The sequence below is a fragment of the Haplochromis burtoni genome, unplaced genomic scaffold, assembly GCF_018398535.1.
Source record: "Haplochromis burtoni strain Fernald_Lab_line unplaced genomic scaffold, NCSU_Asbu1 Contig_506, whole genome shotgun sequence".
Lineage (NCBI taxonomy): Eukaryota > Metazoa > Chordata > Actinopteri > Cichliformes > Cichlidae > Haplochromis > Haplochromis burtoni.
The window spans coordinates 28278-40663 of record NW_024582867.1 but is presented as its reverse complement, the minus strand read 5'-3'; the positions used below and the strand labels follow the sequence as shown (position 1 = coordinate 40663).

The following is a 12386-nucleotide window of genomic DNA, read 5'->3' as shown; positions in this document are numbered from 1 at the left end:
ACGACCTGCATTAGAAAAGTGAAGACACGGAGAACGAATGTCTGTGATTCAAATAAACTTTATTGACTTTGCGTCCAGATGTCAAAGGGCATGCAAATACAGGCTTCTGAATCCCATTGTTTTTTTTCCTTTTCTCCTCAGTTTGGTTCTATTTTCTTACAAAACTACGTGCACCTTAAGTAATCAATTTTGCAGCGTACAAACCACAAAAATACCAGTTTTACATTATCAAATACTGCACATAGAAAACATTTACAAAGCACAGGTATAAAATTACAGCTCCCTTTGTTTTGTTTTTTCCTTCATCTTTGCCATAAACCACATCCTTTCATCAGCCAGGCAGCTACGCTATCCTTTGTTTTGCATCTTGGTGGAACGTTTAAGGCCTGTTCAGAAAAGACAAACCCTCATTTACCAAAACAGCTATTCCAATTGAACTGGGATGATGAATCCGCAATTTGCAGGGAAAAAGAGGCATCGAGTCTACTACATGTGCTTTGGGAATGTGATTGTGGTCCATTTAAATATTAGTTAAACCATTAGTTTGGGTTGTGTTCTGTGCTTTCCTAGGCTTGATAAGATGAGGTTTGCCTTGATAGCAGGGAGGGGAGCTACTATGGCCCTAATACAATCTGACAGACGGCGAAAAAGGACAGAAAGGTTACAAAGCAAAACTTGTGCTGTGATCGCTGACATAGACGTGGAAGAAGACAAACGAACTGAGGCCGTCAGGTCAACGGCAATGTCTGTGTTTGTTCTCATGGACAGCTGTAACGCTGGCAAATCAAACACCTGGAATGCATGTGTCTGGAATGCAACGTCGAAGAGAAAATTAAACTTGTTGATCACGAACTCTACTGTCATACAGCAGTAAATCACAATGCACTGCATGCTTTGTTAAACTTATACCAGCGCTTAAATTTATGGTTACACTTTTATCTTATTTATGGTAGCTCAACTGATACCAGTGTTGTGCCAAAAGCCAGAAAGTGATTTCTGATGTTTCCACGAGTTTCTTTGATGTCTAATATCTTTACTCATATCGGTAAATAGACTGTAGATGTATGAAGGGGTCAAATATAAATAAAGAAATAACTGGTTTTTCATTGCCTTTTGGTCCCTTATAGTGTGTTTCAAGAACTGTGATGTTATATTTGACGCCCTCTCGGCCAGATCTCTCTTGAAAAAGACATTTTTAATGTCAATGAGACTTTTTACCCGAATATATAAAGGAAATATAACAGTCACTTTGCCAAAAAAAACTGATTCAAGCTTCTACCTTTTGAAGGGGAACTTCTTTCTGGCTCAAAATGACTTAATATCATTCATGAGAAATAAGTCCGATATATTTTTCACACAAATTAGGCTAATCACTTTTTGGGCGAATACCGGAAATCACTTTCTGGCGCCACATGCTCAGCTCTGGGGTCACGAGAGAGAGAGAGAGAGAGAGAGACAGAGAGAGAGAGAGAGAGAGAGAGTGAAGCCGTGGGCGAAGGCGCCCACGACAGCAAATGCTACAGCCAATGTTTATTGCCAGAAGAAAAACATCATAAAATGTAAGGCTTGGCTCATGCTACTGCAAGATAACAGTGTTTTTAATCATAAAAGTTCTTTTGCATCTCTCTGGATGCTGTTCTGGGTCTGATTGCCCCCACCGCTGTCGCTTGTTGGTCTCATCGTGATCAAACCATCATTAAAGGTTAAATACAAGGTCAGAAATGCAAAGATCAGAGTAACCATGCGGCAAATATTTCCTAGATCAAAATACAAATATAATAATTCCATCAGCTTGATAGACAAAGGGTTGGGGGCGGGGGGAGGGCAAACCCTTCTGCTCAAAACCCATCTTGGCGATTGAAATAAATAAAATAACCGCATCTCGCCAGACGGAATTCATGCTTGTTTACAAACACAGAGCTGTTCCTTTAAAACACAAATCATAAGACATACAGTATTACAGTACAGTAAAAGTAGGGGCCGCCTGATTGGGTGCAGGCGGGGTCCCCGGAAAGTCTCCAGAAGAGACAGTATAGCAAACAAGATGACGAAAAAGAGTTACACTCCTCCTCGGTGTTAGGGTTTAGAAATACATTCATAAAACTATACATATACACATAGAGAACTTCGGTACAATATCTCAAGCAAAATACATTTGTTCAAAACTTTCAGCTGTGTGCTACAAGAGTGAAGCAACGTTTCCTACGCAAAGTAAGGCCATTGTAAACTGAACAAGCCCTCGTTTTTTTGCAAAAAAAGCTAAAAGGCGGGTTTTGCCCACGCTGTCCTCCTTCTCTGAATAATACCTCTGTCCTTAGAAAAATAAAATACATATAATACTATATTTCGATATAGTGCACAAACTATGACTCAGGTATGTGTTATTAAGATGCGTTACACACAATACATTTTTTGGGTTAAAAATATGCTTTTTTTTATAGCAAGTTTGTGGGGTTTTACATTCTGAGCATTGGCAGCCTCTCCATTCAAATGTCACCTGAGCCGTGTCGACTTCATGCATCTGGACACCTTCACGTTGACAAAAAGAAAACGAAAACAGTCTACGCGTCACTCAGCTCCACAAAAGCACGAAGACTGGCAACCTGCTTGATCTCCGTCCCGTCATCCCTGCTGCTAATGAGGCTTCGACCCCCTTTTTTTGTTAATTGTGTGTCCAAATAAATCAAATGACCTTGTGTGAGACAATGCACAATGATCAGGTGACACTACAGTTTATATATAATTTTTTTTTCCTTTAAATGTAAGGTAAAGAGAAAGTTCAAAGTTAACGTTGGCGTTCATATCTGAAAACTCTGATCCACTCACACCTTGCTGCCCTGTCGCTCATTATGCATCACACTAACACACTAAATGCATCTCTCTAAAAGACATACACCCGCACTACACTTTAAACAAAGGCAATATTTCAAACTTATCCTCTAGGTTGCAAGAATCAAAGGATTTGGGCAAGTTTTGGCTAATCCTGCCTTTCTTATAAGATATATAATACATTTCTTTGCATCTATTCAATCATTAGAATGGGTAATGCTTTGAGGATGATTGATATATAGCACAGGGACACACATACACACGCAGTCTCATAAAAGCTCCAAAACACATTTTCAACAGTATTTTGATAGTTTACCAAGGAGTGGAACAATCAGCAGGGAAGTTACACAGATCTATAAATTTCATTATCTTGTTTTTTGAGGATTCTTATTCCTTTTTTTTCCCATATTTGTATAACATGCCAGCTGTCTCAAGAAAACAAATCAATACATGAAATTACTTCCTAGGCGGGACCATACAAGTACAGATCCAGCAAGGAATAGCTCCGAACCATAAAACAAATGACAACACCTCTTTAACAAAGAAAACATTTTGTATACATATGATAGGAGGATTAAAAATAAACATCATAAATCATCCTCCCAAAAATTCAAGAATGCCAGATATCCCTTTAGTTTATCCAAAGTTCAAAAAGCATTGAAACGTGAATTGTGTTGTTCTGAGGTGCTGCGAGACTAAAAAAAACCTCGCATTTTCCCTTTTTTTTTGCAGAAAGATGAGGAGAGAGGAATAAATGAGGTGGTGATAAAAGCAAATTCAGAGCTCATAAACACGCAGAAGCTTTTAAGAGAGGAACTCGAGACTGTGTCTTTGCACCTCTTCAAAATATGATCTCTGTTAGCGCCTTTGCCCGTGTTCATGTATGAGAAATATATACAAGGATTGATGTTGGTCAGAAAAAAATAAAATAAACCCTCCCCCCCCCCCCCAAGACATCTGCACCTTAAATAAACCAGTAAGAAAGCAGTAGCTTAATTTGGATGCTAGTCCCTCTGCTGCCAGTGAAGACTCCATTATCATCACACCTTTAACTGTTTTGTTGATTTTTTTCTGCAAACACCCTTATAGTTAGTGCAAAGCGGACTCAGAGGAAATGTAAATGGGAAAAGGTGGCTGAACAAGGTTAAAAGCCTTCAAGAAGTCTAAATCCGGCAGCAGAAGTCACCTGGATCAGCTGTTCTAGTGCACTCGACTTACATTTCCATGCTGCAATTCAAAACAATTGCGCAGCGCAGTGTGACCAAATAAAAATGCAAACGAAAATAAAAAGAAGAAGCAGTCAACCGCTGCGTGCTCAGCGTGAATATTTTACAGTAAAGTGCTATTTAAAGAAAACGCAAACACGCCGCCTGACGGGAAATATAAAACGAGAGTGCTGGAAATGTGTCACTGCCACGTTTGCACCTGAAACAAGTAAAACCACCATATGGCAGGTACGCTAGTAAATGTAGTGCTGACATAATAGTCGGCTATCGCAAAGAAATTCAATTCACGCTGACACATTTAAAAGAGGTTTAGTTAGCGTCAAAGGGAAAGTTAGGAGGGTTAAAGGTTTCACAAGCTGTGCGCATGTTAATGTTTCCGGTGTTGTCCCAAAAAGTCATTCCCGATGGTCCTGTGTGTTTTTTATGTATAATCTCTTGGCTTATATTGGTAAACAGACTACAGAGTCTATTGGATTTCTGAAGGGCTTATATACAAAATGAAGAAACTACCTGTTTTGAAAGCTTCTTATTATGATTGTGTATTATTTGCACCTACATTATAATCAATCCAGTCTCTTCTGGCTTTTCTAAAACATTTATGCTATATTTGTTGCAATTTCTGTTGCCCTCTTGGCTGGATTTCTATTACAATAAGGCATTTATAATGTAAATGACACTTCTTAGCTAGATAAATAAAGGATTTATAAGAGTCACTTTGCCAAAAACTGAATGTATCTTGTGACAGGAATGTTGTTTGTGGCTCAAAAGGACTTGATATCATTCATGAGAAACAGGTTTGACATATGTTTCACAGATTATAGGCCAGCAAGGCCATTTACAACAGTTTATTTTTTGGCACAACACCGGCTACATTTGATCGGAAAAGGAGAGGTGCAGAGGCACGCTGGCCATCTCCCCACATCCCTCATCAAGTAGGACGGGAAAAAAAATGGGGAACTCAACTGGAAGCTGGAACAAGTCCAGGTGCTGGTAGAGGCCCTTTCCCCAGAATACGCGAGGACGGGCTACAAAGCGGTCACATTTCTCCGAACGCCTAAGGTGAAGGCAGGGATCATAAATGTGTTTGTCCGCTGGCTGGCTTATTTTGTTCTCGTCTTCTGCAGATAGCGATGACAGCCAACCCCTTCGCTCCGCCATCACCACAGCCCCATCCTTCTCCCCAACTCAGTGCGGTGTGCTCCCTTCTCGGCACAAAATAAAGCAGCACTACACTGCTGTCACATTGGTCAAAGCAAGCTAAATGAAAAAGGTTTAAGCACTTTAAAATGTCTCGCAAGCAAACATGCAGAATGCAGCTGACACATATATATAAACACAAGTAAGTTTTTAACTATATATCTATTTTGATATATATATATCTATATATAAACTCTGCCCTGTGAAAATTATAGAATAGCAGTGTTGCTACCTCACATAATAGCCATTATGTGAATATCCGAGCCTGTTATCCAGGTATGTGTATGTGTTTGGCCTCCCGTGCCCAGCTTGTGTGTGTGCGCGTGCGTGTGTGTATCGTCATTTTTTTATTTTATTTTTTTTTGGATTACATCTAAGTCATTGACTCTGCTACATATCCATATTTTATATTGTATACTAGTTCACCTACTACTTATAATAGTAATATTAACAACAATAACAATTGCTTTGGTTTAAAAAATAAAGTTTTTTTTCTTAGTTTGGCATAGAGAGTTTAGAAACTGGCATCAGGATGTGCCCTGGGATGAGCTGTGCCACGGAAAATCTTGGACTGCAGAACACCCGGTGAATCCTGGTTTTCGTGGTATGAGATGTTGGAAACAGGTGGGTGGAAAAATGCTACATGTTCAGGTAAATTACGCCCTCTCCCGTTTTGGATCTGCTAATCGTTTTGCCAGTAAACACTGAGCGTTGGGTGAGAGTGTGAACGGACAGTCGAGAGGATATTCCAGTAAAGACTATGGCAGCATGTTGAGAGTGCATGTGTGTCAATGTGGCTGGGATCAGGTATTTGTGTGTATGTCAAGTGTGTCTTCCTGCACGGATGCATCGCTTTGTGTATGTATGCCTACCTGGCTTTGCACTTACATAGTCGTCGTGTATATACAGTACGTGCGCCTGTGTCTGCGTGACTCTGCCTTGCGCGCGCGTGTGTGTATGTATTCTGGGTGTCTAGGTGCATGAAGGGCTGGTGGCGCTCTCCAGGGAGGACTGAGAGAGGCGTCGGGTGAGGGGTCCGATGCTGGGGTCTGCCAGGGAGGAGGTAGGGAACAGCTTATACCAGCCGCTGACTGTGGCAGACAGGTCCAAGTCCTCCAGGAGGATTTGGGCCATTCCCATGAAGCACTTGTGGTCCATACGCCCATAATCCCCCCACACTATTACCTGGAGGAGAAATGACAGCAAATTTTTTTTTTTACTGATTTCCAGTGCTGTGGAGACTTCTCAGCTACTGGCAGACCCCAAATCTATTTTTCATACAAAAAATTTACTAACTCAATAATTATAAGTCCTATGAAGTTTTTGATTGGTGCATAAGAACTTTCAGTATCACCCAGTTTAAACCTGTGAGACCAGCAAAGACAGCGTAAAATCAATTATTTGGGGTGTTCGGGATCAAAAGAAAAATGCGTGAGACGTTTCATTTTTGGGTGATGAAGCTTAAAATGTTTGGCGGAAAATTGTAAAGGCTAGAAAAAGAGGATTACTTACCTGTAGGACTTTGCCCTGAGGACTCTCATCGAACAACAAAGCCTGCTGGTAGGTGGGGTCCAGAGTCTTCTTCACTACTTTGGTTTTCTTCTTAGCCAAGCACACGCCGTTCTCCAGAAGATACACCTTCACATAGGTTGCTGCAGATGAAAAAAGAAAAAGTGAGCCTCATGCATGTGCTGCTAAGCCCACAGAATTGTAGCTTTCATCAAGAAGTGAGTACCTGGTATGTTCTTGGAGCCTGGTTTGGGGGTCAACCCTCTGGCCTGGTTGACCTCCACCTCTAGCTGCCCTCCTCTGTCTACCATGCCTACATTTACATCCCCTATAGATCAAAACAAACCAAAACTCAATATAACACCATAATAAATTTTTTTTTTTTAAAAAACCCTGAAGTTTCAATGCAGCTGAGATCTCTGTGATACTCAGCTAACAATCAAACGAGAGCCTGGACTGCAGCTGCAACAGACAATGTTCAGCAGCAGAGGGCCACATAGAGCTACAACGCCATCTTCACCACCAGATATAAAGGAGCGCACTGCTCTGGGTAGTTATTTTTTCAAAACCAGTAACCTTTGCATGAAAGATTTATAGCTCACGCAGGAATAACTTCATTCCTGCTGAGCGAATACACGATTACTGGGCAGTATTTCACGATGCTGTTGTGCATTTAAGTGGATGCATGCTGCAAAAAGTTTTAAACAGAAACCGGAGTTTCTGATTGATAATGTATTAACTGAATGATCTGACTGTGCTGGTGTGCGATATATTGTCCTGCTTATATGCCTCACATTTCAATCAAACGCTATCAAGTAGAAACAATCGATGACTTCTACTAGTTTTGTATGATAAAAACAGATGAGAATGGAGTGGACTGCACGGGACTAGATGGTGATGCTGGCCGACTTCACGCTTACCCATTGGGGGTGTAGCTAATGTTTGCCGGCCTACAATCTGAGCGGGGCCTAGTCCGTCCAGGAAGTCACTGAACTGGCTCTCAGGGCCCAGGCGTGTGGTAGGGAAGACAAACCTGCAAGAGGAGAAACAGACTCATGCTGGATGAACAGGTATTGTGTATATGGACGAGCGAACGGATACACTGTCGGACGGAACACGCACGTTCCATCGGAGCTGTTTGAGTTAGTGCTGCCGTCGGTTGAGTCCTTGCTGCCCTGCCGTGTCACTCGGTTTCTCATCTCGACGGCGATTCCGGTCTCCGTGCTTCGCCGGATGGTGCTGCGGAGCTTCTTTGTCCCGCCATCTGAAAGCAGAACACAGAGGTCATGTTCCCTTCTTTAAGTACCTTTATTTCAACAGGCTAATCCACTAAGTATAATAATCCGAGGATTATTAGAGCTGCCTGTTAAGGGCGCCAGGGGTTAACGGTGAAATTATGTGACCCTTATGAGAATTTAAGATACTTCGTAAAGCCAAGCAAAGTTTACACACATACACACTCAGTTGCACAAATTGCCTAAAAATGTCTGATGTTTCTCTTTAGTTATTTCTGAGTGTGTTTCTGTGTAAAATGTTTGCTTTTTCAAAGCTACCTACCACAAATAACCAAGAATTCAAGTTTGCCTTGAAAGCTCAGATCCCTGCACTCTTTATTATGAAGCGAGGCCACTCTAGCGAGAAGGCAATATCCACTGGGGTGTCCCTGCGCTACTGAAAAACAGCTCCACATCACAGGTATAACTACAGTCCATTTTAAATGCACAAAGCCCATTTTGCAATGGCTGTTGCAACTAGGGAGCAATAAGCCTTTAGGAGGACCTCCTGAGCCTCGGCTTGTAAGGCAGAAACACAAATTGCCAGCATGGGGAAGAGTAGTGGGTGGCAGGGCAAGGGGAGAGGTGAGAGGCTGAGCTCAGAAAGATGAGGAGATGAGAGGAGGAGAGGGGAGGGTTATCAAGGCTTTGCAAGTCCTGCTGACGTTAGGAGAATGAGAGCAAGCCAGAGAGTGCTAACCCCAGAAGAAGCTTTCAGGACATCATCCCCTGTAATGACACACTGTATCTCCGTGTGACTCGGCATGCTGAAATAGCAGCAGCAGGGCACAGATGAAGTGATTTGGGTTCAGGATATGAAGTGTAAGGTTGTGCAGCTCTTTCCTTCACTTTTATCACTCCACACCTCAGCCTCGATGTCATTCTTGTAGCATTAGCCATAGAGTTTTAGGTCAGTTTTATCAAAGAGTTGGCATTTGCCAACTCTTTGATAAGAGATCGATGTTCACAACTGTAAATTCACACCTTTACACGGGTATGCAGCTTGCGCACTCACACCTCTGTGCAACATGTGCACAAAGTGTGTGCACGTGAACAGCCCGGGCCACACAGTGACAGTTTAGTCACACGGGAGGATGAGAAAGCAGCTGTGAGCTGTCATGTCAGCAAAGCTCACTTTAGAAAAACCTCCACAGTGGCTCTGACTAATTTCTGGGTCAACCCTATGAAAGGAGATTTTCTGGCCAAAAATATTTTTCAAAAACTTTCCAGTGGGGATTAAAAGCTTTCCTCTTCTTTGAGCATGTTAATTATGAGGCAAATGGCTGCTTATCAAAGCAATAACAAAGAGAAGTAATACATCACAGAGCGCCTTTACGACTACAGCGGTGGTTGCTGTAGAAACATGTACATCTGCCCTGTATAGGAGCCTGGATATACAGCAAAACAGCGCAGTGAAGGCAGCACAGCAGACTTAACAAGTGGTTCCTTATCACTGCCAGTTAAGCGAACACCCAGCCGTCCCACTTCATTAGCCCGAGCATCTCCAGTCTCATTAAGCATCCTTACCATGCCAGGCTCATTACCATGACAACCACAGACACCCTGCATCATCACCATCACTGTGGAGATAAACAGACAGCAAAACAGAGGCCCTTGATGGTAGTTTTGGGTGTTAAAATGATGATAATGACAGAGGAGGACAGATCTATGTATCTCTCTATCAATCTGCTAGACCTTCTCTTGCTTTCACCTGAACAAATCTTAAAATGCTACAGGTTACTGAACAGAGCTCTTTTGTTCCAGCTGAAAATAAACTGTGGTGCATCCCATGTTAACAAAAATGCTGTCGATGTCTGCAACAATCTAAAAAGATGCATGTTAGATTGAAGCGGACTAGCATAAACCTTTACAAAAAAAAATGCTGCATCTGTGGGGCTCTAAAGAAGAGAGAGGACGAGTGCTGAGGATAGATGGGTGAAAAGGAAGATGAGAATGATAGGGTCCCATGGGCATTGAAGATGAGGAGAGGGGTGCTGCCTTCTGGTACCTTCTATTTATAATCCTGCAGTAAAGAGTATTTCCAACAGCCTGTGTGTGTATGTGTGCGTATGTGTGTGTGCGCGTGTGTGTGTGTGCACGAGAGAGAGACACCGAGAGAGAAAGGGAAAGGTCTGTATGTGTTGTAGCATGACACCCAGACAAACTCCATGCACTCCTGCTGCCATGACAACCCCCGCCCTCAGATCTGGACCTCAGACAATGCCACCTGAGACAACTAGCGCCATAGCGACAGGCTCATCCGCTATTGCCTTTTATTTTATTTCATTTTTTTTTTTAAATAAGAATCGTAACTTGTACAGGAAATACTTGACTGTAACTTCTGCACTAACTTCCTCTCCAAAACTTTGTCCTTGCTCACAACCAAACCGCACAAGTCTGCTGAAGAGTGTGTTTAAATTTTAACACAAGTGCGACGACGCCTCTGTTACGATGAGTAGTTTCATGCACACAAGTGGGAGAACTCCAGTGTTAAACTATCGAGAAGCTATTCATTTAACTCCATTTCCACACACTTGTTACTCGTTTGTCTACCGGCCCCTCCCCTCTCATGAAAATAGCCCCCTACACAGTATGAGGCACTGATCTCTTCCTTCCTATTTAATCCCCTCCTCCTCCTCCTCATCTGCTCTTTCCCTCCATTCGTTTCCATGGCAATGCCTTCTGCATTGCACCAAGAGCCCCGGCCGGCATGTTCGCTCATAAGCCTTTCCCCCTTACTCATATTGTCCCCTCCACAAGTCCCACTCTTTGAATCGAGCCTCCACTGCTTTTCCACTGTCATATTCTCCTCTTATTGCTCCTCTTTCTCTCCAGCTTTTTGTCTGCTAGTTATCTTATGAACCCCTTCCTAACCAATTCCTTTTCTTCTTTTCTTATTGTATCTGCCTCATCTTATTTCCTGCTTCATAATCATTTTGGATGTATTTTCTCCCAACCTGCTGGTGAATTCAGTCTGTTATACTGTTAACATCAAAACACACAAAGCACACATCCCGGAAGAAGAAATTAGAGGTTGTCTGACATATATGCCATTTGAGCAGCTAAAACAAAAACATTGCATAAGCTGTTGTGCTTTATTGTGCTACAGTAGAGGGTTTTCAGTTTCTGTGTGTTACAAAAACAGTTAAAGTGTCTCCTGTTGGCTTCACTATGATGAGTAATACCCCGCCCCTGTAAACAACCTCATGAATCTCGCGGAAATGCGAAGCACGGGAATAAAAAACACTAAACTTTTTTTCTCAGCTGCTTATGCACATGTTATGTATCATGGTAGAGGAAAAAAATATAAGGGTGTAACACAAAAGTGTTAGGGTGGAAAGAACTAATAGGTTCAACGCTGAACACTATTAGGAAGGTGAGATTGCTTAAAAATGCCAACAATGCAGAAAAGAGCCACACACTGTGACTGCATGCACACTCACACATGACATATAGCTTCTTTGTGTGTGTGTGTGTGTGTGTGTGTGTGTGTGTGTGTGTGTGTGTGTGTGTGTGTGCTCAGTAGATCATTAAAACTGCTCTGACATTTGGAGAGCACACTGATGAAGCCATTCTCATTATATGCTGTAATATAGAATGCTGTTTTTAGATTCCCGGGTTACGCCGACATGCCTATTGGATGCACCGGTGACGGCAACGATCCACCATGCATAGCAACAGTAACCAAGCATGGGTGTTGGAGATGAAGGATATGTTGTGGTATATTTACTGCCAGACCCCAGCTAAATTTGGACTAAGGGAAGATTCAAAGTGGAAGCTTAAGTAAGACCAAGAGGTTATAGTGTACATATGAATCAGAGATTCAGAGCCATATTTACAGTTTACACAATTCATGTGTCATATGACACATTTGGAGCTATTCCTGTATTATGGAGTTTATTCAAAATGAGTCAAGCCAGTTAATCTAAGTTTTTATTTACTGTTTGTTAAGTTTAAAGGTTTTGTTGAACACCCCACAATGTAACCCTCTAGTTTTTACAAAATAATCAACAATCACTAGCGACCTCCTTTGCTTTACCTTAGGAAGCTAAAATCCTGAAAATTAAAACTCCTAATTAGCCTGGCATTATTGCACTATTTGTGACCACAGACTGTATATAAAAGATGGAACACTCAAAAAAATCACCCATTGGTTTTTCGACTACTGCTTTAACATCTCGAGTCTGGTGCTTTGGTCATTGCTGTCGTGGTTTAATAATGTCGAGAAGTGACAAGATCTGAATAAAACTGAAAACATTATCAGGTAATGCTGGTTATCTTGATTAGCAATGTGCGTCATATAAACTGATATACCCGCCAATTACTCACAACACAGAAAAAACACAAACCT

At 41.9% G+C, this 12386-nt stretch overlaps 1 protein-coding gene across 1 annotated transcript in view; it reads right to left on the bottom strand.

Annotated features, from left to right (window-relative positions):
• Window positions 1-42: 42 nt before the first annotated feature.
• Window positions 43-12386, bottom strand: part of rims3 (regulating synaptic membrane exocytosis 3) — a 32180-nt gene continuing 19836 nt past the window's right edge. Inside the window, exons 2-6 of the mRNA XM_042213984.1 lie at window positions 7884-8025; window positions 7682-7794; window positions 6988-7089; window positions 6765-6904; window positions 43-6437 (exon numbers count right to left, since the gene is read on the bottom strand). Of these exons, the coding sequence (XP_042069918.1) occupies window positions 6225-6437; window positions 6765-6904; window positions 6988-7089; window positions 7682-7794; window positions 7884-8025 (710 nt within the window). The 3' untranslated portion in view covers window positions 43-6224. The remainder of the gene's footprint in view (window positions 6438-6764; window positions 6905-6987; window positions 7090-7681; window positions 7795-7883; window positions 8026-12386) is intronic.